The 23958-nt window shown below is 36.4% G+C and overlaps 1 protein-coding gene across 2 annotated transcripts in view; it reads right to left on the bottom strand.

Moving 5' to 3' along the window:
* Positions 1-23958, bottom strand: part of POLA1 (DNA polymerase alpha 1, catalytic subunit) — a 192936-nt gene that overhangs the window by 102869 nt on the left and 66109 nt on the right. For both annotated transcript variants that reach the window (XM_034074563.1, XM_034074564.1), the window contains exons 27-34: positions 19822-19854; positions 18188-18280; positions 14466-14671; positions 13050-13182; positions 11404-11535; positions 9247-9421; positions 1967-2148; positions 86-217 (exon numbers count right to left, since the gene is read on the bottom strand). In XM_034074563.1, coding sequence (XP_033930454.1) covers positions 86-217; positions 1967-2148; positions 9247-9421; positions 11404-11535; positions 13050-13182; positions 14466-14671; positions 18188-18280; positions 19822-19854 — 1086 coding nt within the window. The remainder of the gene's footprint in view (positions 1-85; positions 218-1966; positions 2149-9246; positions 9422-11403; positions 11536-13049; positions 13183-14465; positions 14672-18187; positions 18281-19821; positions 19855-23958) is intronic.

The following is a 23958-nucleotide window of genomic DNA, read 5'->3' as shown; positions in this document are numbered from 1 at the left end:
AAAAAAAGTAATACGACAGTAACTAAAAACTCAGTGCTACTCAGAAAACTAATTTCATATGGCAGATTATTTTCTGAGTACTTACATTGTAGTATTTTCTGAGGTAGCGTCTAATATCCAGCAGTAATTTGTTGCTCATTTGAACCACATGGTTGAAAGGAGGCTCTTCACACTCAGTCCTACTGCATCTTTGCAAGCTGGGTTCAATAAACTGCCCCTGCAAACAGAAGCGTAAAACCAGCACACATCATTACAACAGATGAAGGCAGCAGAAGTTATCACAGGAGTTTAGACCTAATACATATATTTTTAAAATAATAGTCTTAAAAGGGCCTCTAATATCTACAGCCTTCTTTCTTCATATCACAGTTGGCCATACCCACAAAAAGACTTCTCTAACCTACAGTTTTCCCATTCTCTTCTAATGAAAGGTCTTTTGGAGAACATGCTTCTTACCTGCTACAAAGTTATTATTCAGATAATGATGTTGAGTAAAAAAATTCATCCACAGACAAATCACACTGCTCTGTATCTCCCCAAATGATACAGATTTGTTGTTTTATAAGGCATATCAAAATTCTGCTCAAGCCCACTGATCATAACATTGAAATCAACCTTATAGATTCCAACTATGAAATTACCAACAGGGCTGTAGAGACAAATCTCATTAAACAAGAATAACTTCATCGCCTTTTATGTTCCCCAACTGCAAGGAACAGTTCTTACAGTTTTATACCATGTCATATCCCCTTATTTTTAAAACCTTCTGAACACCTAACATTAAGATTTCAGAACCTGGAATTGATGAATCAAAAGGGGAAATTATATTGATAAAATTCTCATTAAAATAACAACCACCCGGTATGCTGAACAGTTATACAAGTTTCAGAAAACTTTCTTTCAAGGTAAGACTATGCTTTTGGCTAAGCTCCCATTAATTCCAGGTAGAAGAGAGGGGAACTTGGGGATTCAGTTCATGGGTTTCTTTTGCTGTTCGGTGTTTATTTTGGTTTCAGGGTTGGTTGTTGGTTTTTGGGTTTTTTTGTTTGGTTTTTTGAGGATTTTGACATCCACTTCTCTCCAGTTAGCCCATCTGCAAGTTGTCAAGTCTACATGCAATTATCTATCTTATTTACAGCTGTAATGAACAAAAGTCAAGGATTCACAAAGTATCACCAGATTTGTATGTCTTTTCCTCTTGCTTCCAAAGACGCCTTTGATTCAAAAAAATGCAAACCATCTGCTGTTTGTCCAAATTAACTTAAAATAATTACTTTTAATTTAGATAAAAGATTTATTTGCTTTCAGTTTCAAGGTTTTTACTACTCTGAAGCTCGCTAATTTGCCAATGACTAATACATACATAGCATCGCTGGTAGAGTTAAATACTTGGCCCTATTTCAAGTTGTGATCCAAGGTCAGAGATACATTTTTTGGCAGAACGTCTCAACAAGAATGTACCCCTATGACTTTTCATGTTCAACACACAGAGACAGAAGGAAAGATAACAGAAAAACCTTACTGTCAAGGAGGGAGGTGGGATGTAGCAAGATAAACACAAGTTTCAAAAACACTTTGCTCCAATTAATATGATTTAGGATAAGAAATTGCCTTATCCTATGATTTAGGATAAAAAGTTTCATTAAACAGAGAACTGGAAGTTAGTAAGGTGTTATGATAAGGATTCCTTGAAAAGTTACAGCAACAATCATTCACAACTGTGGGCAAACAGATTAATGAAGCCAGATAATCTCACATGTTTTGCTAGACGACACAGCTGAAATGCAAAAATGGGAAAAAATATTCCAGCACTATCCTATCAGCAAATTTCTGTTCCAAAGCTATAAATAGCAGGACTCAAACAACATGGTATCTCCTACATCATACACACCCTATCTGAAATAAGAATATTTCTCTTCATCACTGATGAACAGAAATGCACCAGAAAAAAAAACAAACAACTAACCGAGCCATCAAAGACATTGTCATAAATATTTTCTGTTCCGCATTTGAGGCAGCAAAACTTGAATCTTTCACAATCCCTATATTTCTCCTCATCGGTGAGCTGAACTGGGCCACCAACCAAGGCATCATTCTCCTCATCTTTATGGTAATGGTGACGGACTCTGAATTGGGAGGGATCCAGTCCTATTAATAAGAAACAAAAATTTCAAAAGACTTAAGAGGTCAACCATGCAAGTAGGCTCATTTTTCATATGCTTGGTGAAGCAGACTCAAAAGAAAGTTACAAAATGTAAATCCAGAAGCTGAAAATCTCTCCTTAGCAAAACTTCTGTAAAACTTAAATACGTTTTACAATTTTTAATCACGAACAAAGGTTCATGAAACATGAAGAAATCTTCTTACTTCTCTTCTTATGCAAGACTGCTTTATAAATAAAACAAGCAGACTGCATTATCATGGGAGCATGTGACAAAACATTTTGTTTCTGAGGAAACCACTCCTAACGGATGGCTTTATTTTTATTTTCTTCTTCAGTTACATTGAAAATATTTCAATAAAAATGTACATCGTTATTAAGAAACAGTCTCTAAATCAAAATGGCACCATTAAAACCGAAAACAGAGAATAAAAACCCCATTAAAGAAACACGGGTGCACTGCTATTACCAACTCCTTCAAGTCTGTATACAACTGCCAACTCTGATTTCAATGCAGTGGTCGATTTCATTTTGGCTCAGTGGTTAACAGCATGTAAGTTTCAATCTAATGCAGTGGTTAAAATTCAGCAGCAGCATTTAAAACGGCAGCGCTGGAGACAAAATGCTTTATTTTTGATTGCCAGAACTCAAGATTTTAAACAAATAAATACACAAAAGAGATCTTAAAAATACTGATTCAACCACAAATAAGTAAATAAGCAAGCAAGCACGAAGTTCACTGCCCTAGGAAAAAGACTGCCAAGGTAAACTTAATAAAAATCCACGGGTTTTGTCATCCTTTGTCATGTGCAACCTTTTAAAAGTCCATGTATCCCATTTGCAGCTTTTTTTTATTAACTCCAGCAAATAGCACATGCTAGGAAAAAAAGGAATTATTTGAATGAGCATGTAGAAGAAAACATTCATAAAACTATGGCTTACTTTATTAGTAAGAAGAAAAGGTCTAAGAGAAGAACTTTAAAAAATATTTTTAACAGAGACTAATCAAGCCAAGTAACAGATTACCATGTTTTAACCCATATCTTGTGTGAATTTCATTAACAAATGTAAAAATTACGGTAGAAAGAGCAAGCGAGATACAAACAGAAAGTGAAGCTAGATTTTACAGTTCTTCTTAACCTTACTATACAGTGCTAGGAGACTTAAAGACAATGTCTGGGAACAATATTCAGTTAAAGAAGACAAATGCATGTATGCAATAGTTGCATTATACATGCAGATGTAGACTGTCCTTACATAAAAGATTTGGTATGTGAGACTTTACTGTCGCTATCCTGAATTTCTATTTCGTAATCATAAAACAAATTCAAGGACATGGAAAAATTCCATTGCAAGTAAGTTTACTTGGTACTTGGTAGAATAGGAGTCCCACTAGAATTTAATCAGTCTTCCCTATTTTAATTTTATCAAAAGAAACAAATGCCAATGCACAAGAGTAACAATTCGGTTCTAAGGAGTTCTTCAACTTTTAATATACTTCTCTGTTATTCATTAAAAGAAAGAGCAAATAAAGCAAACAACATTGCCTATTGCTTATTTCACACTCTTATACATACAGTACTCCCCAAAAAAGACTGTGGGGTTTTGTTTGCTTGTTTTCTCCCCCCCCCCTTTTTTTTAAGTGTCGGTAATATGTTTGCTGGTTTAGAAAATAAAGAATATGTTCTGCAACACACACCTTGTAGATAAAATGTTTAGAAAGGCAACTTGAGTTTAGTATTAAGATTGTGCAAAAAAATCAAGTATGCAATAGGTTGGGTCTCAGACATTAATGGTGAATAGAAATAAAACTTCTCAGTTTACTCTGAGTTCAGAAGGGGAATTAAACAACACTGAAACTTTCCAATACAGATGCCATTAAAATTCACTTAAAAAACTTATCCCAAAAGGCAAAAGGAGACAAATTCTGGTCTTCAGACAAATGCAGTTTTGCAATTTCACTCAAAACCAGTGACAACAAATAAGCATCTGGACATTTGGCAATAATTTAACATTAAAAAAAAAAAGAAATATATATCTTTGGAAGAATTGAAATCACACCTATCTCTGAACTTCCTTAGCTGTCTGGGCCCTGAGAAAACAACAGGAAAAATATTGTGATGATTAAGTGTACATCTAACTCCTGGTGTGCAAACAGCCCCAGTGAAATGAAAGGGACTACAAATCAGGCTTTTTAAGCACATGCCTACCTTAATTATCTTGTGGAATTGGGACCTATTTTATTTATTATCTCCTTTCAGGAAAAGTCAGTTGGTTCAATTAATCCATTTCAGCACAATAACTGGTATCCTTTCTGACCAGGGCACACTGGTCATATTACTTGGTAAAAAAAACAGGGACTATCTAATGGGTGTGGGGGGGTGAAAACCAACCTGGTTTTGGTAATTTTTAAATTAAGATGATGAGACTAAACAACAAACTTCTTTAAACTCTTCTTTCTTTTTTTCCCCTTGACATCAAGAAAAATCAAAGGGACTTTGACTTACTCCAACATGAAAATCTTCAGGGCTACCATTAAATTACCTGCAGCACAGGTAAGCTTTCCAACACCACCAAAACTGCAAGGTTTGACATAGAAAAATAACATTACAAATGCACTGATGAACCTAGTGCAACAAAAGTAAACAATAAAAGTTCCAGAAGTTGTTCCTGAATTATTTAATAGGATTATTAAAACATTTACTAACTATCAAGCAAAACGGATCACTCGATAAACTGAAAAAAGGCCAAGGAACAGAGCCCGACGGGTTTTCCCCCTGTATTTTCTATTTGAGCCGCAGGTTATTCGGGAAGAACGTGAAGTATCCCCGCGAGCACCCCTGCCTGCGAGACATTCTGTGAGAGGCCGGGAAACAGCATCCGGTGCTGCCACCTAAAGGCTGCGGCCGCGCACTTCAACCAGGACGATGCGGCGGGGCCGGGGCCCGGCGGCCAGCCCAGTCTCCGAACCCAAGTCCGGGCGGCCGAAGCCGCTGCCCTTCGGGAACGCACGCTTGTGTGTGTTTCTCACGTTGATCCTTCCGCGCCGTCGCAACGCTCGTGTGCCTTCTGTGAGGGGTAATTAAACCAGCCTCTCCCACCGTCAGAACACACACCGCACTTCGGCAAGTCTCAGTTTCTAAGCAGGTCTAGAGCAGCTCAAAGAAAACCCAGCTAGGCCACGAACACCAGCATTCATAACACCTAGGGGTTTATTGTTGTATTATCATGAAGGTTTGCCATTATTTCAGTCTTAATTTCCATTGTTCTCCTCTTGCTTCACTCCCTAACTTGAGAAAAGCAGTTAAAACAGAACTTGCTGCAATTCCTGCATGCCACAAGGAGAGCAAAACCGTCTTGGTGTCAGTCCGAGTAGCTGCTAAATACTATATTAACGGCACCTATTAAATGACTCCCAAAGAAGAAGTGGAAAATTAAAAGACAATATCTGTAAGATGTTGATGGGTCTCCTTACAAGGAGCAGCTAACAGGAACACTGGATAGGATGAACATGTACTGGGAAGTACTCTTGATTAGGACAAGCCTCATCAGCCTTCCAAAGAAATGCCCAAATGCCAAACAATTTGCAGAGCAAAAATGTGCCCATCCACCTGTAAGGCAGCAGCACACATCTCTTTCAGAAGACCATGACACAGTCTAGGACAGCAATCAGCAACTTCCATCACATAGAGAAAGTGATGCTACGCAGTAACAGCTACAAAAAATCCCATGGTTAAATCACTCTGCTCCATAAGGTTTAGATACTTTTGACAGCACAGAAATAAGATGCGACCTTTCTTGAAGACAAGGAACAGTGTTTATGTATCAACAAAAAAAAAACCCACAACAAAGCTTACTTTAAATGTTAAGAGAATTGTTTTGTCAATACAGGTTTGGGTTTTTTTTTTTTCATTTATAAGCTACAGTTATCCCCAAAATGAGGTAAGGTCTCCAAGCATTTATTAAGATCAGATTTACTGAATGATATTACTGATCATCTTTCACACTTTACTTAAGTTTCAGAAACTCTGACAATCCTCATCTGCCCACTGCTTTTCCTTGAGATTTTCAAGAAAAAGTGAATGCGGGAGTACGCCCATGAGGTTCTCATTTTAAGGAACAATGAATTTCCACCTCTCGAAGAACAGGCAGACCTCTTACAATCTCCAAAACCAAAAGCTTGACTCCATACTGAACAAATATTGTATTCAAGGAGTTCTCTGCAATTTTTAGGTGTTATTTGCTTTTGTTCTTCAGCATGTAAAGTAGCTTAAAATAACTTGCGTTGAGCACAGACAGAACAAAGAACTTTTCATCATTTTGATATGAGCCAAGCTTCTCTAAGCAGAGCTCAATTTTATCTACTCAGACTAACATGGTGATATGTCAATGAAAACTCACCTTCTAAACTTAACATTTAGTTAAATATACAACCATTCTCCCTATACAGACACATATCGTATGCAACACAATAAATCAGGTCAGGCAGAGGAAGATACATACAAGTAGGCAACCAAGTTTTGGTCCACAGACATGACACTTTGATATCCTCCAGAACACCAGCTTTCTTCTTCAGAACAGAAAAATACGGCCTTTTGCAACAAGATAGCAAAACCAACAGGAATCTGGATGAGTAACATGATGAAAATACTAAGCAAAAAGGCCCAACTTAACCAACACTGAACAGCAAACAGTTTAATGTTTGCTTGTTTTAGTAAGCTGGGCTCAAGTATCTTACCCACTTTCATATCTAGCAACCTATTTTCAACTTCTTTGAAACAAAACCACTGGACTATCCATTGAGTACTATTAAAAAATGCTATAGGGTAACTTCAGCTTGCAATGACTTATGTATGACTCTGATTAAGTGCTGTACGTAAAGACCTAACTAGAGCCTAAGTCTTGAAAAAGACTTCACCCCAAGCTCAATGTAAGCATTCCCAAGAAAACAAAGCTGGAGAGGGCGGTAACATTTTTACAGCACAACAAGGTCAAACTGAACACATTTCAGACCTAAGATTGTAATAGATACATACAGGTTTTCAGACTGACAATTGTGGACTATTAATAAACTCTCAGCTGTATGATGCTATTATAGACCATAAAAGAAATTTTCACTGTGAACGTAGTATTGTACGCTACTGTACAAGTACAAAAAGCAGCATAGGCATTTGCAAACAGTAGATGCTATCAAGTGGCACACAGTTCCTATGATCTGGGCACTTAATTTAGATGACTGAATGGAGGCAGTCTTTTCTGAAAATCTGTTGTAAATAAGGAACAACTGAAATTGAGCTTAAATCTACAAGACTTACAATCTTTGCCAAATAAATCAGCTTCAGAAATCTTTTCTGTCTTTTACCTAAATGAAGTACAAGTTTACTGCCTATTTTAAACTGCTTCAACCTAACCAAGAGTGCTTGACCTTTTCGGCCAGGCATACCACGTAGTTCACTCTGACATCAAGGGAAAGTTCTATACCAAGGCCCTGCCACATGAACAAAATGACCTGTCTGGTCACCCTGCATGTGTGAAGCAGTGATGACACCTCCCCAGAACACCAGAGCTGTTGAGGACACACTACAGTATCAAACACCTCCAAGAAATATCCTTGAAGTCTCCCAGAAATAGCAGAACTCCTGTTTTGTGGGGTTTTCTTAGTATGGACAATTTGGGAAATGGAACGGAAAAAGCTGCGCGTTCTCTTGGAAGATGAAGAACTTTGAGAGCTATCACCCTTCTTGAGAAGCTACAAAAGAGGAACTTGCACACATTTTAAGTGCCAACTGCAAACTCACCATGAGCAGAACCCCATGTTAGTAAGGAAACTACAGAGATGCAGCATCCCAGATGAATGGTCCTGAAGGCAACACACTATCAGTTGGTTTTAAGTGACCAAATCCTGTATCTTGGCCATTAACTAAACACAAAATGTTGAGGACTAACTCTTCCTCAACTGAATTCTCAAAAAGTTCCAAAAACATTCCAAAAGTCTGAACAACATCACTTCTGCAGGTCTAAACTTTCCCCAGACACAGGGACAACATCAAACAGGAGACTATTACAGAGTGCAACTCTCTAAAAAAGTTTTCCTGTGGGAGAGGACAGTCTTGCCAAAAACTCAGCCGCCAGCAAGGTTAACAACTTCTTCTGTGTCTTTGATTAATAGTTTTTAAAACAATGAACTAGATGTAGGATACGAACCACACAATTTCTATTTATCAAGGACATCAATCATGTCTGTTGGTGAACCACTTTTAGGGAGGACACAGCACTAGAAGGATTACATACACAGCATTGTATTTTCCTGGAAGGAGACCTGATAGAACTGTTACCAATTTTTCAATACCTATACTTCTTTCTAGGTAAGAAGCCTGGGGAATGAACAAGATAGAGACAATCAAAGATGGGTAGAAAAATCTCTTAATTCCTTTGATATCCTTTCAGAGGAAAACCAACTCTAACAAGTGCAATTCTCTGTTACTCATTTGAATAAAAACTGGTGATTCTGTGGGTCACTAGCATTAGTCACATTTGTTATAGCACTTCTTTTTTTGCCACTTAATTCCTCCATATGGAGCAGGCAAGACTGTTACTAATGGTTTATGTTTCTATTATCCACTAGGTCAGTTCTAACAAACTACATCTTAACTTACACCCTACTGAAAACCTGTATGTTTTCATAACAACCATGGCTGCTTTCTTTGTGGGAAGATGATAGAGAGGCTTGAATTTCTCTCTGGAAAAACGAGAGTTCTGAATGTATGCTCTAGAACTACTTCAGCAACTTAAGAAAATCTCAGAGACATTCAATTGTATTGTCATCTGCGAACAGTAAATTTTTGCAACAAGGACTGCGAGATTAAGTTCATGTTAATGAGCACCTTCTGGAAAAATGGTATGTTGTAGAAGCCATAGAAACACACTTAGAATCCCAACTGCCTTTTACAGACTCTGAACAATAATGAACAATAGTTTGTGTTACAAAGACTGATTTGGGGAAGCATTTCTATTAAGAAACATACATAAAACTTTTCAGTTTGTCTCCTGTAATTCTTTAAGTAAAGTGAATTTAGAATACTTACCTAACCATGCTGCTATAAGAACAGAATCAATTCCTTCTATGGGCTCACATATTCTAGCAACTACTGGATGTATTTGCTGTGACAGGTAGTACTGAGTATCAATAGAAAGATTGTCTTGCTTCTGCAACTGTTCTGGAGCATATGCTCGCTGGTTAGCACTGAGATCTGATCCATCCTACAACAGGAGACACATATGAAACAAAGTGTGAAAAAAGTAGAATTCACATTCAGTCTATACAAAGGATTATGCTTCGTATTTTATTAAGCATTATTTTTTAACCCAAAATTGTTACACAATCACTCTCTTTTGGTTGGTTTATTATGCATCCAATATAAATCCAGAAGTAGTAAAAAAAAACCCCACACTGCTGATGCTGGCATCAACTAGCAAGTTCAAGAATGTAAATCCAGCTTGTATTATTGCAGCCTACACGTGCAAATCAGTAAGAGTAGACAGAGTAAACAGTCCCATCTGTCAATTCTGAAATGCACAATGAAAACACATTGTAACCATCAGCCCAGTTAAAAATACACGGAGGGCATGCATTTTGGATTCACTTTGTACTAAGCTAGCATTATCATTTTGCACAACAAGCAAATTCTAAGTCATGGGTATCAAAACTGTATCTGTTCACTAGGAAATTTATATTCTTTGATTCTATAAAGAAACAAATAGAATGAATGGTCAGAGAATGGACCAAAGCTGATGGGCAGGTGAATCAATTGGCAACAGTATTGATTTGAAAGAGCAAATTCTGAAATATTTGGAAATACTGAAAGAAACACATGTTGACATCTCAAGCCAAGAGAGGAACATCATTTAGGGATTAGAGCATATATTTCATTCTTCTCCAATTTGCAAGAGGAAGATAAGGAGAAAATAATTCAATTTGGGAATGCAATAATTAAACTGAAGACAGTATTCATGGAGGGATTAAGCATCAACTCTAAGTAGATGGTACTCTTCTGGAAAATGTACCTCAGTCTGTAGAATCGTATTCTCAGTACACAACTACACTAGGAAGTTTAATGTGTATCAATAATCTTAGAGCAGAACTTGAAGTATTTTAGCAAACATTCAGTAATAGAAGCAAACCTTAATGGGGATGGGGGAAAGAATACCACAGCTAGAATTTTGCTAAATACAGTCTCTTTGTTGCCTTTTTTTACAGGAAAAAAACACTAATGCTTTAACATGACACTTTTTTTCACCCCAGTTCAGATGAGCTACTGGCTTCAACAGGGTCAACAACCATGGTCTGAAAACCCATAAAGACAAACTGCAAGCCACTGGTCCCTCCTACTCCTTTCAGACAACTTAGTATTCAGAACAAAATTAATTTAGGACTATTCAGCTCATCCAGCTGCTTTGCAAAAATAATTACAATGCAATTCCTTCAGCTCCCTTCTTTCAACAAGTACATTCTTCTCGTGTATTGTGCCATTGCTCAGCCGTACCCATGGCCCAGCTCTCTTAAGTCTTGGCAGCTTTGACAGGCATAAGAGCTCTCGATCAAATAAAAGACAGTATCTTTCAGTTTTTAACAGTGAAGGAGCTGAAACAGTGGTCCACTACAGAAGTCATACTGTCAAATCCATCAGTTTGGTTGATCTAATCCAACCTACACCTTGTTTTTTAACAGCAAGTCCAAAGTGGAGTATGTATTTGTGAGAGAATGTTAAACATTTATAAGATAAACACCTGAAAACAGGAAATTTCTCAAATAACCCAGTCTATTCAAAGGAAGTACTGCCAGATCCAATGACTACAACAGGTTGAGACTGACCGTAACAACACTATTTAACCAGCACTATCCATTAGCTTGCCAAGAATGGTAGGTTCTTCACCACTAGAATTTTCTTCTCCTTAAAACAAAGACTGGATATTTTCCTTAAAAATAGGTTCTAGTTTCAGGCAGAAATTAATCCAGGGGAATTTTATTAGCCACCATATGCAAACAGTCAGACAAGTTGAGCTGATCATAGTAGTGCTTTCTTGCTTTATAAAACTAAATTAAGTACAGAAAACTGACTATTTTAAACTATAACATAATCTAATTATAAAAAAATACCAAAGCATTTTATTTCAGAAGTTGATCTGCTTTTCTTTGCCATCTCTCAAAACAATACTTGTTATTTAGCTAAAGAGATTTTTACCTGACAAATTATATACGACACTGTGTCTCCTGCCTTCACCTTTCGGCCTCCTTGAGAGTTTATCCACATGGCAACATGCACATGCGGCAAGCTTTTCTTGTCAGGATAATCCTGTGGATCTTTTGTCAATGCCTAAGAGATCAAAGGAGAAAACAGAAACATAACTATGAGAAAAGTATTTCACTTCAGTGATGGAGAACTCAGAACTTTAAAAGACAAGATTACATTGTAGCCATCTTCATCCATGTACTATTCACAAGTGTGTTTGCAACACAAAAAAAAAAGTAAGATGGAAAAAAATGTAATAACGGTATTTTCCAAACATTAAAGTCCAGGTACAGTCCTTCATACATTAATATCACAATAGTTCAAAATTTACAGACATAATGCAACCGATTTCAAATTAAACTATATTGAAGATTAAAACATTACTCATAATAAAAAAAATACAGCCAGAGATTACCCTCTCACCCCTGCATCAGTTCAGGTCATAAAGTCTATCTCTATATCAAGTAGTTAACTGTATTTAACAAACTCTGTAGCAAGAGGATACAACTGGATTTAACATTTCCATGCATCTCTTACTTCTGAGATTCCACAATGAGTTTTTCCTCTACATGAAACACTACATTTATATATTTAAACACATTCTTAGAAACAACTTATACACTTGACTTAATAGTAAAATACATTATTTTTTTTCAAAGTAGCAGAACAAAGAAACATTCAGCATTTAAAATGAAAATGTGTCCATGTATCTTTTATGGGACACTAAGTAGTACTGTAAATATCAGTGGGTTCTAATACTACAGCTTGGGTTTTTTTTTTAAGTTAACCATAAAAATCACTGATTTCTCTAAACACTAATATGACAACCTGAATACATTTCTGAATTGATTAACACAGTCTTACAGAGCCAAGAGATGTCCAGCTGGCAGAAGAAAGAGACTTTGGACGGAACAAATTTGGAACATCTCTATTAGAAGCACAAGAGAGGCATGGTAATAGCTGATTCATTAGTGAAAAACACCCCTGGCTGCGGGTGCTTCTGAAGTTAAATATATGGATTTCATTGAGGATTCATAAAAATAAACCAAAAGCACAATGCTGCTTGCTAAAACTCTTGTAGGTAAAGCAGAGTAGTTTACTTCTTGCTGTAGGAAAGTCTCGAATGAGATCCCAAAATTACTATTAGCTTTCTTCTACAGAGCTTTGAAGGGAAATAAACTAAGAATAGTATGTTTGATTTTTTTTTCTAGAAAATGGAACACTTGATTCTTTTCTATTGCATTCTTCAGTTACGTATTTTAAACCTAAAATATAAGATAACAATTTAGGAGAAAACTTCTGAAAGCATGCGCTATCATGTCATTCTTGAAGTGCACAATCAGTGAGTAAGAGAGCAGAATGGGATCAGACACAAAGCTGTTATTCCGAGGAAGCAAGACTAGCCTCCAGCCCCACAAGGTAATTTTTTGTTTCTTGCACCATACAATCTTTGCTGTATGTTCTATACTACTTAGTACCTAATAAAACTCCTCATACTTCATGGCATCAGAAGGATTAAAAGTATTTTTATCAAAAGTCACTATATTCAGGAACGCTGAAGCTTTTCTGAGGCAGAAAAGAGCTGAGAAATCATTTACCTTGTTTATTTCAAATTGATTTACGGGGATCTGGCCATTGGTCACATTTTCTCCAATTTCTATAAGCCGTCTTTGAATGTTTTCCACAATTATGTCTCGGGACTGATCAGAAAGAATCTGACCAATTATATAGCTGCAAAACCAGTCCAGAAATGAAGAAAAGCTTAAGACATACAAAGCAAAACCATCACAATAAACACAATCCTCTATTCCCCTGTATTACCTCTAAGAACTAAAGAGCCTAAGGATGAAGTCTGATGTAAAAACTTCCAAAATTTGCCAAGACATTTCATGATGTTTTATCTATTTACTTATTTTACTAAAAGCAAATTATTGGAAATGGTTCTAATGTTAAATAGTGATTTGGAACTGTTGAGTGCAACTGGTTTCTATTTTCTGCTCCTGTCTAATTTTGCCATTTATTATTCTGTAGCAGGTATCTTAAGATGAGGGAGAACATATCAAGTAAGCAAAGTCTTGCCTATTTCTGTAAATGTGGTTGGAAGATCTGCCAGCTGCAGAAGAGTTAGTCACTAAAGAACACTCTCAAACATTTGTATAGCTTTAATTACTAATACATTCCTAACTTGGAAAAATTTGCTTCTATTATGATGGATCTTTTCTTAGAAAATGCAAGTCTTAAGAACAGTAAGCAAGTGTGGAGTGTATTTTTACAGATGTAAAAAAGTATTCAATTCTGGATGCATTTGGACCACAATTTATTTAAGTTTTCAAGAGGCAGTACGCAATATAAGTTGAGTCAGACCCCAGATGACCACCTCTCCACCCACCCCATTTTTCTTTCTACAGTGATAAACATATTATTTCTATTGAATTTAAGCATGAAAATGCCCTGTGCAATGATAACTAATAAATCATCAATCCAGTATCCACCATAATGAAGTATCAGAAGAATTTCATTTAAGAAATTGAAGAAAAACAGTTTTGGGGGAAGGGATCATCAGCTCAGCCTGTACCCAATGCACTTCCAGCTTTATTAGGAGATGGTGAAAGAGCTGACCACCAGCGTCTTTAACTACCTTCAAGAAAACCCAACTGACCTAACTGACCTATGACTCCAAATGCTTATAGCACTCCAAATGTTTACAGCACCTACCATTTTCACAAGATGTCACCTGTTAAACTGCCTATACAAAATTGTGACAACTCAAATGCCCAGCTTCCACAGAATATGCAAAAACAGTGAAATTAGAGACATTTGGACTGGAACAAGTACACTTACCAATGCTGAAATCCACTGTTCACCATCTCCTACAAAAACCAGTTAAGATGCTCTGACACTGATGTTACCTACCAGTCTGCACTGTTCAGGAAACAGGCATGTGAAATCAAAGGTTTATAAAGCCTGTATTGTTTAAAACAGAACACCAAGGATAATGCCACAGAAAAACTCACTTTCCAGTCTCTTTTGCGAGATCACACCAGTCTCTTCGGACTATATCCAGTCCCTTCAGCTCTTGTTTAGTTACGTATTTCCCATCTCCTGTTGGTTCCACAGTCAGAGCGGCGTATTTCTTCTTCTTTAACAGTAGCAAGGACTTAAAGACTCCATCAATATCAATTTCCAACAGTTTATAGAGCTTGTTCACTTCACTTTTGACCTGCAAATGCACCATGAAAACCAAATGCAGCACCATAATAACTACAGAAAATTTCAACTTCCATCTAGAAGCCTATTATTCTTAAGCTTTAAAACAAGTAACATTACACACTTTGTGTTTGCATATATATTTTAAAGACTGCTGAGCTATCATTACTTGTGAAATTAAGTTCACAATAGTAACTATAAGCTACTATTAAAATTAAGGTTTACCCACTGGCTTCTTCAGGATTTATAGCTTGGTATATCTAACACCCTAACATAATTAAGCAGGGCAGAGAAGTATGGAACTGAACGTGACCTTGCAGATAACTCACTCCAGCCTGTTTCACTAGGGCAGCTACTCTATCTAGCCTCTCACATAAATTAAGCAAACAAGGGTTTACAAAGTAAGGATCCACTTTCTAGAAAAAGATAAGAGATGGTCTCTTAAAATATGGAAACTGCTTTATAAAAAATATTTAAGTATTTATTTATACTCTTCCCCACAATATGCCTACTTTTTCTATAGCACCTCAGCAAGAGGAAATGGTGCCATTTTTCTACACACATGCTATGTCTTATCCACATACAAAAGCTTGAAATTGCACTTGATATGTTGTCTTAATATAGCACTGAATATCAAGTGGCTCCACATCTTGCCTCTAAGAAGACAGAAATGCAATAGCTCAGAACAGCATGGACCTTCAATAACAAACTTGGGTTCCATTACACATTCACCCATTTACTGGCTCCCCTAAAAAGTTTCCCACTTGCATTTTTCTTTCTTCATACATTTTCACTTTACTTTCTTCAACAGAGTATCTGCACATCAATGCTCAGACATCCTGTTCTGTCTTCACCTGTTCTACCCTGCACTTCTCTCCTCTACAGCTTGCTTTCCTTCTTGGTTTTCAGTATCTCCCTATCAACTCTTACTCCATTATTTCCAGTTGTCTTGTCAAAGTCCACCAGTTATGAACTATACTTTTTTCATGCCTCACATATGTTTTATACAAAGTAAAGTTTCTCTACCATCTAGCACACACCCTCACTATGACAGGAACAGTACTTTCAGCATAAAATCTTACTGGTCATATATCTGAATTTGGGCACACATTACCAGTTTTAACCAAAACTCTCTTTACAAATTTTCCATGTATATGTATACACACATATATCTGTGTGTATTTATTTTTTCTAACTTAGATCTCAATTTTTCCTACTGCAGGAACTCTTACAACTTTTAATACTCCTGGGCTATCCTTTAGAGTTTCATATCCCTTGTATAATTTTAAGTTGTGAAGGGACATCATGAAGCTAAACCATTTTATCAAGAGCTTCATGTGTTGCTCATTAAAGCAAAGTAGTCTACGATTTTTTCTGCCTTTTAAGTATTTCCAATTATTTTTTTTACATCACACTAATCAAGTACTTAAAAACCAGCAACAGTGAAGTACTGAATGCACTGGCAAATCTGATTCATAAGAAAGCACAGAAAAATGAAGAAACTTATGAAATTCTGATGAGTAACAACTGAAAGGAGTGAGAATATAAACAATGAGGAGGTTAATGGTAGGAGTGAACACAACCAGAAATCTGTGAGACAAAGCATTAGATGGGGAAAACAGAAAGACCATGAGAGAATTTTCTACAACAGAAAACCAAAATTAATCTCTCAGAGGAATACTTCATCACTGAAGTCAACCTATACATTCACACTTTATATCAGAACAGGGGTACATATGCTAACTGCTCTCAGAGTAATTGTTTGCATTAAAACTGCGTGTCTTCCATACAGTCTGCATTAAAACAAAAATATAATGAATGTAATGTAAATATTCCTCATCTCTGAACATGATTTTTTGAAAGAAATTATTAAGCAATACAACATTGACATTTCTTTAGAGCATTCCTTTTCAACAGATACAATTCTCCACTGTTAACATTTTTATATGAATTATGCAAAATGAGGAAAACTTATATTAATAGAAGTGCTTGCAAAAAAAGTCACTATCACTTTCTGGAGTAATAAACAAACAAGAAACATGTGAAATAAGAAACACAAAAAACACTTCTGCCACAGAAAAAATACTGAGAGCCACAACTTTCACGATTGCATTGCTAAGTTTGAGAGTGCGCTCACTTACAGACGTAAGTGTATTCACTTTTAAAATCAAGTACATGATATGAAAACTTTAATCAAAATGTGTCTGGTAAAAAAAAAAAAAAACAACAAGCAAACAAAAAGGAAAAAAAAAACCCAAAGCAAAACAAAAAACAAACCTAAAAAAACCCCAAAAAATCCCAACAACCCAAAAACCCCTAAACCAATGACAAATCAACCCAAACCAAAGAATCAAAAAAACTGAAACAAACAACTGATACAAGTTACAGAAGTAATTAGGTTAAACTCAGATTTCACTCTTAAGAAGGTGACAATTTCAAAAACCTACCTGTTTTCTCAATAAACCTGAATCAAAGCCAGAAGTATTTAACCTATTATGATGATCCTGTCAGCCTTTATAAAAACTATGATTAACTGTTCCACTACAACATTTAGCAACATATGGGAGTATGGGGATAAAAAACAAACTAGAATGAAACCACACACAAACACATTGAGTGGGGCTAAACTTTCTTATACTATGCTGTATATAACACATAAAAGTATATATAGTCTTGTACAGGAAAGAAAAGAGAGACTGCACCAGCCCTCTTACTACTCCGTTATGACATCACAATATTAATTGTTTTTCCATCCTCCTGTGACGCACGTCTCAAAGTACCAACTTAGCATAAAGGCATAAAAACTTCCCCAAAATCACTCTTACCTTACAATTACATGACTTTTGTTTAACATTATAAAAATCCCTCAACGTTTTCTTTAGCTTCCATAGCGCTAATTTTCATCACAATTTCTTCCATCTTGCAAAAACAACTCATCTTTTTTAAGTGTTCTAAAACATTTTCATTTCCACAATTTCACAGAGCCACAAAATTTCCACATCATCAACTGCCAACTGCTAATCAGAGATCTCTTCCATATCTAATACACCTTGGAAATTAATATTTTAAATTAATAATTTCCATTTATTTTATTATTAATTTATCACTGGAAATCTGATGGCACATAGAATGTAACACATACAACATACCTAAACCAAACTGACAGATACCTTTCATGTCAAATCAAAAATCATTAAAATCTAAATTGTGTTCACACAGTAAATGGAACTAGCGTGGAAGAATTGTACCTTACGTTTTGACTGCAGATAAGCGTCCTTGTAATTTAGGATTAGTAAAAAAGCTCATTATATGATGAAAGTGTCATTCAATTTAACCAATTTTAAACAAGCACAAAGCAGCTACACATGAAGACAGGTGATTCTGAACTTTTACTACTCCATAATGTCCACACATCGTCAAGTTCTTCCTTATGGCTTATTCTCTGCTTATGCCATGGAGTCCTCACTTCATATCATCTGTGTTACAGCACAGACATGTAGGAAAGCTTTAAAATGAAAGAATTCCTTACCTTGTTCCCCAATTTGAAGACCTCATCCAAATTGGTGCTATTAGTGTTTATCATAATGGAATCTGTGTCTCCATAAATCACTTCAAGGTTCATCTAAATGAAACAAATTGCTTTCAAAAACAAAACAGTACCACTCCATCTTTTCAAAGTTTCAACTAGTTTTCAAGATTCAAAAATATCATTATCTGTATATTATCCCTTAAATATGAAAAGCAGAAAAATATTTTTACTGAGAATTCTGTACATTTCATTAAGACGTATTTGAATGTAAAGAAACTTAAACCACTGATTTTTTTTTAAATCACCACTCAGTTGTGTACATAATATATAAGTAGTTAAAATTTTATTAGTGCTAGAAAAATAAGTCAGTGAACGAGTCCAATCTTGAGAAACAGCAGGAACTCTAATCAGAAATAACTTTAGACTGCTAGGACACAAAAAGATCACTTAGACTCAGAGACTGCTGGACAAAGTCAGACTATTCAGATAAGGCACTTAGCCAGCGAGCTTGAAAGATAATACAAATATCAGGTGTCCTATTCCAGCTCTAGCCATCACAGTGTTATTACAAAAAAGTCATTCTAGATTTAAGAAAAAAAAAATCCCAAACCTGAATACTCTATCTAGTGAAAGTATTGGCTAGTGGATACAGTAACTGCGAACACCACAGTACTGTCCAGACTAGGCTGCTCTTCTTACACTTCTTCAGCTTATGCATGTGGGTTCATATTTCTATCTTCCCACTCCCATCTTTTTTCTTTTGCTGTAATCTAAACTTAATTACCTGTGTTACTCCTCCCCTGGGCAGCAGATCTTTCAGGGAACAAGGCATTCATTTTGGATAAGGATCTAGCTACTGTGACCCAAAAGTTTTGTATCCTCGAGTTGAACTACTGAATATCTACACCTGGACATGAACACAAACACCTACTTGATTCCTTCTGACTGATGCTATCCTTCCCATCATTTCTCATTCTGATCCTTGCAGCAATTCAAACACCCTACTTGGAAAACGTGTTCAAACACCAACCAGACTGCCATAACACTCTATGATAATGCAGAAAAAAATCCAGACAAATGGAGGAGCATGACAAAGCCTGAGGTGCATATGAAAGGCATAGCGAGGAAAAAGGTGAAAAGAAGCATTGTCAATACCAGCAAACATCACAAAAAAATGGGTAGATGCATCCAGTTACATAATATTAACTTGAAAAAATGAAAACCTGATGTCTTCAATGGTGGAAAAATCAAGGCAGCTGCAAAAACTGCAGCATGGCTATGTCCATGTTAAATTCTACAGTCAAAAAATCACCCTGTGGCAGAGTTTAAAGCATGCCAAAAATAAACTGTATTAAACACTAGAACACATGGTGTAACGGGTCTGTGAGTAAACTCTAATTAGCACTGTTGCTAATTTGCTTGAAACAGTCACACATAGGCTTCAAACAGGGGCCAGATCATATCTGTGGTAGGAAAAGAAAAAAGCTATAATCCATTATGAAGGATTACATTTGTAAACCAGGCATCCCAAGAAGTGATTCCAGGTCTGTTTGGGTTACAGTTCCCCTAGAATAAAAAAATTCACCAGGTGTGCTCTTTAAGGGTTGTTTTTTAATGAAAAAACTCAGCATTACCTTTTGCACCATCTCCTTGGTATGCAACAAAATCTGAAATTACAAAAAAAAAATTCAAAGATTAGTGTATGATATAATTACAAGCTAGCAATGCAAACATATCCATTAGGTTGCTAAGTCCAAATGCTCTCACCTTTCAAAACAAAGCAAATCACCTCTCTCCTGGCAACACACAGTCACCTCAATACTCCTATTACACGAGTAAATTCTCATCTGACCTTGTATTAACGCTATTATTAACTCCCCTAAAACAAGATTAAAACAAATCTCAAAATTGCATGGGCACACACATATTTTACCTTAGGAGAAAAAGAACACTGAAACAAATGCTCAAGTAAAACCTGATCAGAAAGTGACGGAATTAAGCCTCTTTCAGTAATTTAGGTCAGTTGCCTCCTTCACACCCGTCAGCTTATCTCCTGAAGTCACTGAGTCTTTTCCCCAAAACATCCTATTCAGTACAGCCTTGATGGTGCTCACTTAACAAGAATCCAGTCAAAAGATTGATTACCCTTGTCATGATCTCAGAATGGGTCATCAAAAAGCAAATTCCTTAATGAAACTAAGTGGGACAAGGAGCTGGGATAGAGATGGGATACAGATGTTGAATCAGTGGGCAAATACATGTGTAGCCACGTTTGTTCCTCAGCCAAGAATGCACCCCAAGTCCCCCAAATACTCTGAACAGCAATTCCCTGAACCTTAGAAATACCTATAGAGACCTCACATGAGTAGGCTACTGTTTCCATCTCTAACACTGGTGAGCACAGTGGAGAGGGGTTGAAGAGTCTATCATCTGAAGCCACATATATAGTTGTAGCACAGAAATGTCAAAACAGAATTAGCCTGTTGAACAAAATGTGTACCTGTTGCAGCAGGAAGGGATTGGTGAGTTAACACAGCTGCATATGAACCAGCATCTGGTCCACTCCTTCAGTCACCTGACCCCATTTCCACCGTATTCCCTACTTCCTATTTCAACAGGATTCCGGTGCTCTGACACGCAGCTCCAGATTCCACCTGGATTCCACCCAGTTCCTTGGTTTCAGTTCTTTTCCATCCCCACTCAGGATAAATCTCAGGTTGTTTTTCTTTTTTTTTTAGCTAATCCTGATACTCACATATAGTTATACTTTTAATTTTCTTAAATTAGGATTACAAAGTAAAGGATTACTTTGAATCACTTGTTACAGCAATGATAGATCAGTCTATTACGTGAATCTGACCAGTGTGGCACTCTAGCTTTAAAGACAGGCAACACACTATTTTAACAGGTTATATTAAATTTAGTAACTTGGTCTAAATTTTATTACTTTTCATACATCAAATAGCCGTGTTTGCCAAAAAGGCAGAACCATGACTTATAGTCAAGAAGTCTACAACAGGGAGGTTAGCAGTAGAAATTAGCAGGGATGAGGAAAGACAAAGGAAAAACAGGGAAAAGCTGCCCATGCTCAGTGGGAATAAGACCATTATGGGAAACCTTATGACCTTCATAAGGCCAAGGAGCTTAAGAATCAATCCAAGAGTCTTGACTAATGCAATACTAATTATTGCTGTTGCAGCAGGCAATTCTGAATTGAAGGCGAAATGTCCACCTCTTCATAACAGTACATGAACAGGATGACAACACTGCCATTCCTTCAATATGAACTGCTTCTTTAATATTTCTGAACCTTTAAACAACCACAGTGATGAACATTGAGGTATGATGCTCCATTATGCTTTTTCAGTCTGTTTTAAATTATGCACCACAGAATTTTGCACCAAAAGCATTCCAAGTTTCACAACTTTTGTCTCTGTAAACATAATATTCTGTTTCAACATGCTCTCTCAAAGTACAAAGACATGAACTAAGCAAACACAATATAGCATTCCCTTCAAGGCACTTAAGGAAAGCCTAGGTTCCAAACCACAGCTGACTCATAATGAATGTGAATTCTTGTCAAGGTTATTCCCCGAACACATATGTCTACCTATGGATTTATACTCTCTGAGTCAAGTTCAAAACATCCAGTTAGTTTAAAGACCATCCACTGATGCTACACACTGGGTACTTGAACAGTGCAATGCCTGAACTCTGTTGAAGTCTCAAACTGCAAAAAATTCAGCTGGCCTCTATCTCTTATGTAGACAAAGAAGAACATGGTGAAATGGTGCATCTTAACTACAGATTCACTCTAGGCTGTATGTGCTCAGATGCACCCAATTCCATTTTAATCAGAAGCTTAAAAAAGATATTCCACTCCTATTCATCTCCTAGTGAGCGATTCAAATGGCACCAACCCACCATTTTTCCATGGGGTTTTAAAATTATTCTAAAGACACATATTCCTGGTACATGACATTAAATTTCATACACAGTAATCAGAATTCAGCTTATTAACAACCCCCCTTTCTCTCATTTATTAGCTAACTCCTAGAGAGAAAGGTTATACCTTTCCCTTAGTACTCCAAAAGCAAACAGGAGTCCCTGAAACAAAACACTGGACAGAGAAATTAAGAGTTTACATATAAAAGAGAAAAAGGCCTACCATTTTTTTCCCTTGATTATCTGTGGCATTTTCTACTTCATTCTCTGAAATAATGTTATCTAATAATATTTAGAAAGATAACACTATTTTTTGTTAAAATAAGATTACTCCCCACTAAATATATATATATATATAAATATATATTCAGCCGTGCAAAGACCATTTCTCAGTTGTCTCTGAGGACACCAGTGGATGGAGGCAATAAGAAGGTCACAGACAAGTTAGCTTAATCAAGTGACTGGCATATGCTAGTGCTACCTATTCTGACAGGAGATCACTTGTAAGTGCCAACAGCTACAAAACAGAGGGTTATAAAGGCTTGCTAAATTCATTAATAAGGCAGTCGGTAGTTATCTGATTTCACAGCAACACCTGCATATTTATCTTCTCATTACCAATTGGATGATGAATTTTTTTCAAGCACATTTCAAAAATCTGCCAACTTCAAGTGTAGAAAAAAAAATAAACTTTGTAGTTAATTTTTCCCTTAACAAAGTACAGCTGTTGAGAATAATTGTTCAAGATCTTACCCTGTAATGTCAACTGCAGCAGAACAAAGAGTATTTAATTAGCAAATCTATCCAGTAATTCAACACCTATTATATAAAATGCCTTCGTGATTTTATTCAGGATAATTTGCTAAGAGGGTTATTACTGACATTCAGATGAAATTTAAAATTCCTACGCAAGTCGAGTCATAATAGCAGTAATGATCCCCCCAATCAGGAGATACTGTGTCACACAAGGTTCTTTTGCAATGCAGCAGCCGATTTCCTGACTTCTTAATTCCTGGGCTCAGCTCAGTGAGAGCCCTTCATGCCAATATTTCAGTCAGCAATACATCCTTAATGGGACTCTATTAAAATACCTAGAATAAAAATGACTTTTTTCTTTTTTTTTTGGTTAAGAAGAATGACAGCACTGCTATCATATCAATCATTCGTAGTTTCTCAGAAATGCAGAGCAAAGAAGGGAGGTTTACAGTGAGGCTGGGAAGACAGAAGAAAGAGGGAAGAGAATAGGAAAATTGTTACTCTGTAGTTTCCTTTTGCAAATAATACTGCACTGCTCATGAGAGCTGGATTGTCTCCTATTGCAGGCAATCCAAGTAGGAAGAATTAATTGCCTGGCAACCCATCTGTACAGCCATGCCCCTTCCCCCCCAGCAAATATATACTTCTAAAAACCTGTGAACTTCTCAGCAGAGTGAACATCTGTGAAATTCTATTTTAACTTTTTTTCTGGTGAAAGCAAGACAAGCAACACACATTCTCTTACCATGGACTGCGAGGTGATACAAACTGAAAGACTGTAATTGCAGACATGCAATCTAACTGCAAAATCCCCTGTCCTAATTCTGCTCCAACTAATTACTTAATTAAATGAGGATGTGATTTAAGAAAGAGATTAATTATAAAAAAATAAGCATACAAAGAACACATTTACTATTATCCATTACATCAAGTATTTCTAAAAGTTCTATACTTAAAACCCACTAAAGAATACCTTCCAATGAGAGATGCTGATGAGAAAACAAGCAAGGACATCCCAGTTAAAAAACAATGGGATAAGGCACAAAACTAACACGCTGGAGCAAAGATTT

This window comes from Melopsittacus undulatus, chromosome 2, assembly GCF_012275295.1.
Source record: "Melopsittacus undulatus isolate bMelUnd1 chromosome 2, bMelUnd1.mat.Z, whole genome shotgun sequence".
NCBI classification, from domain to species: domain Eukaryota; kingdom Metazoa; phylum Chordata; class Aves; order Psittaciformes; family Psittaculidae; genus Melopsittacus; species Melopsittacus undulatus.
This window is presented reverse-complemented; position numbering and strand designations above follow the sequence as displayed.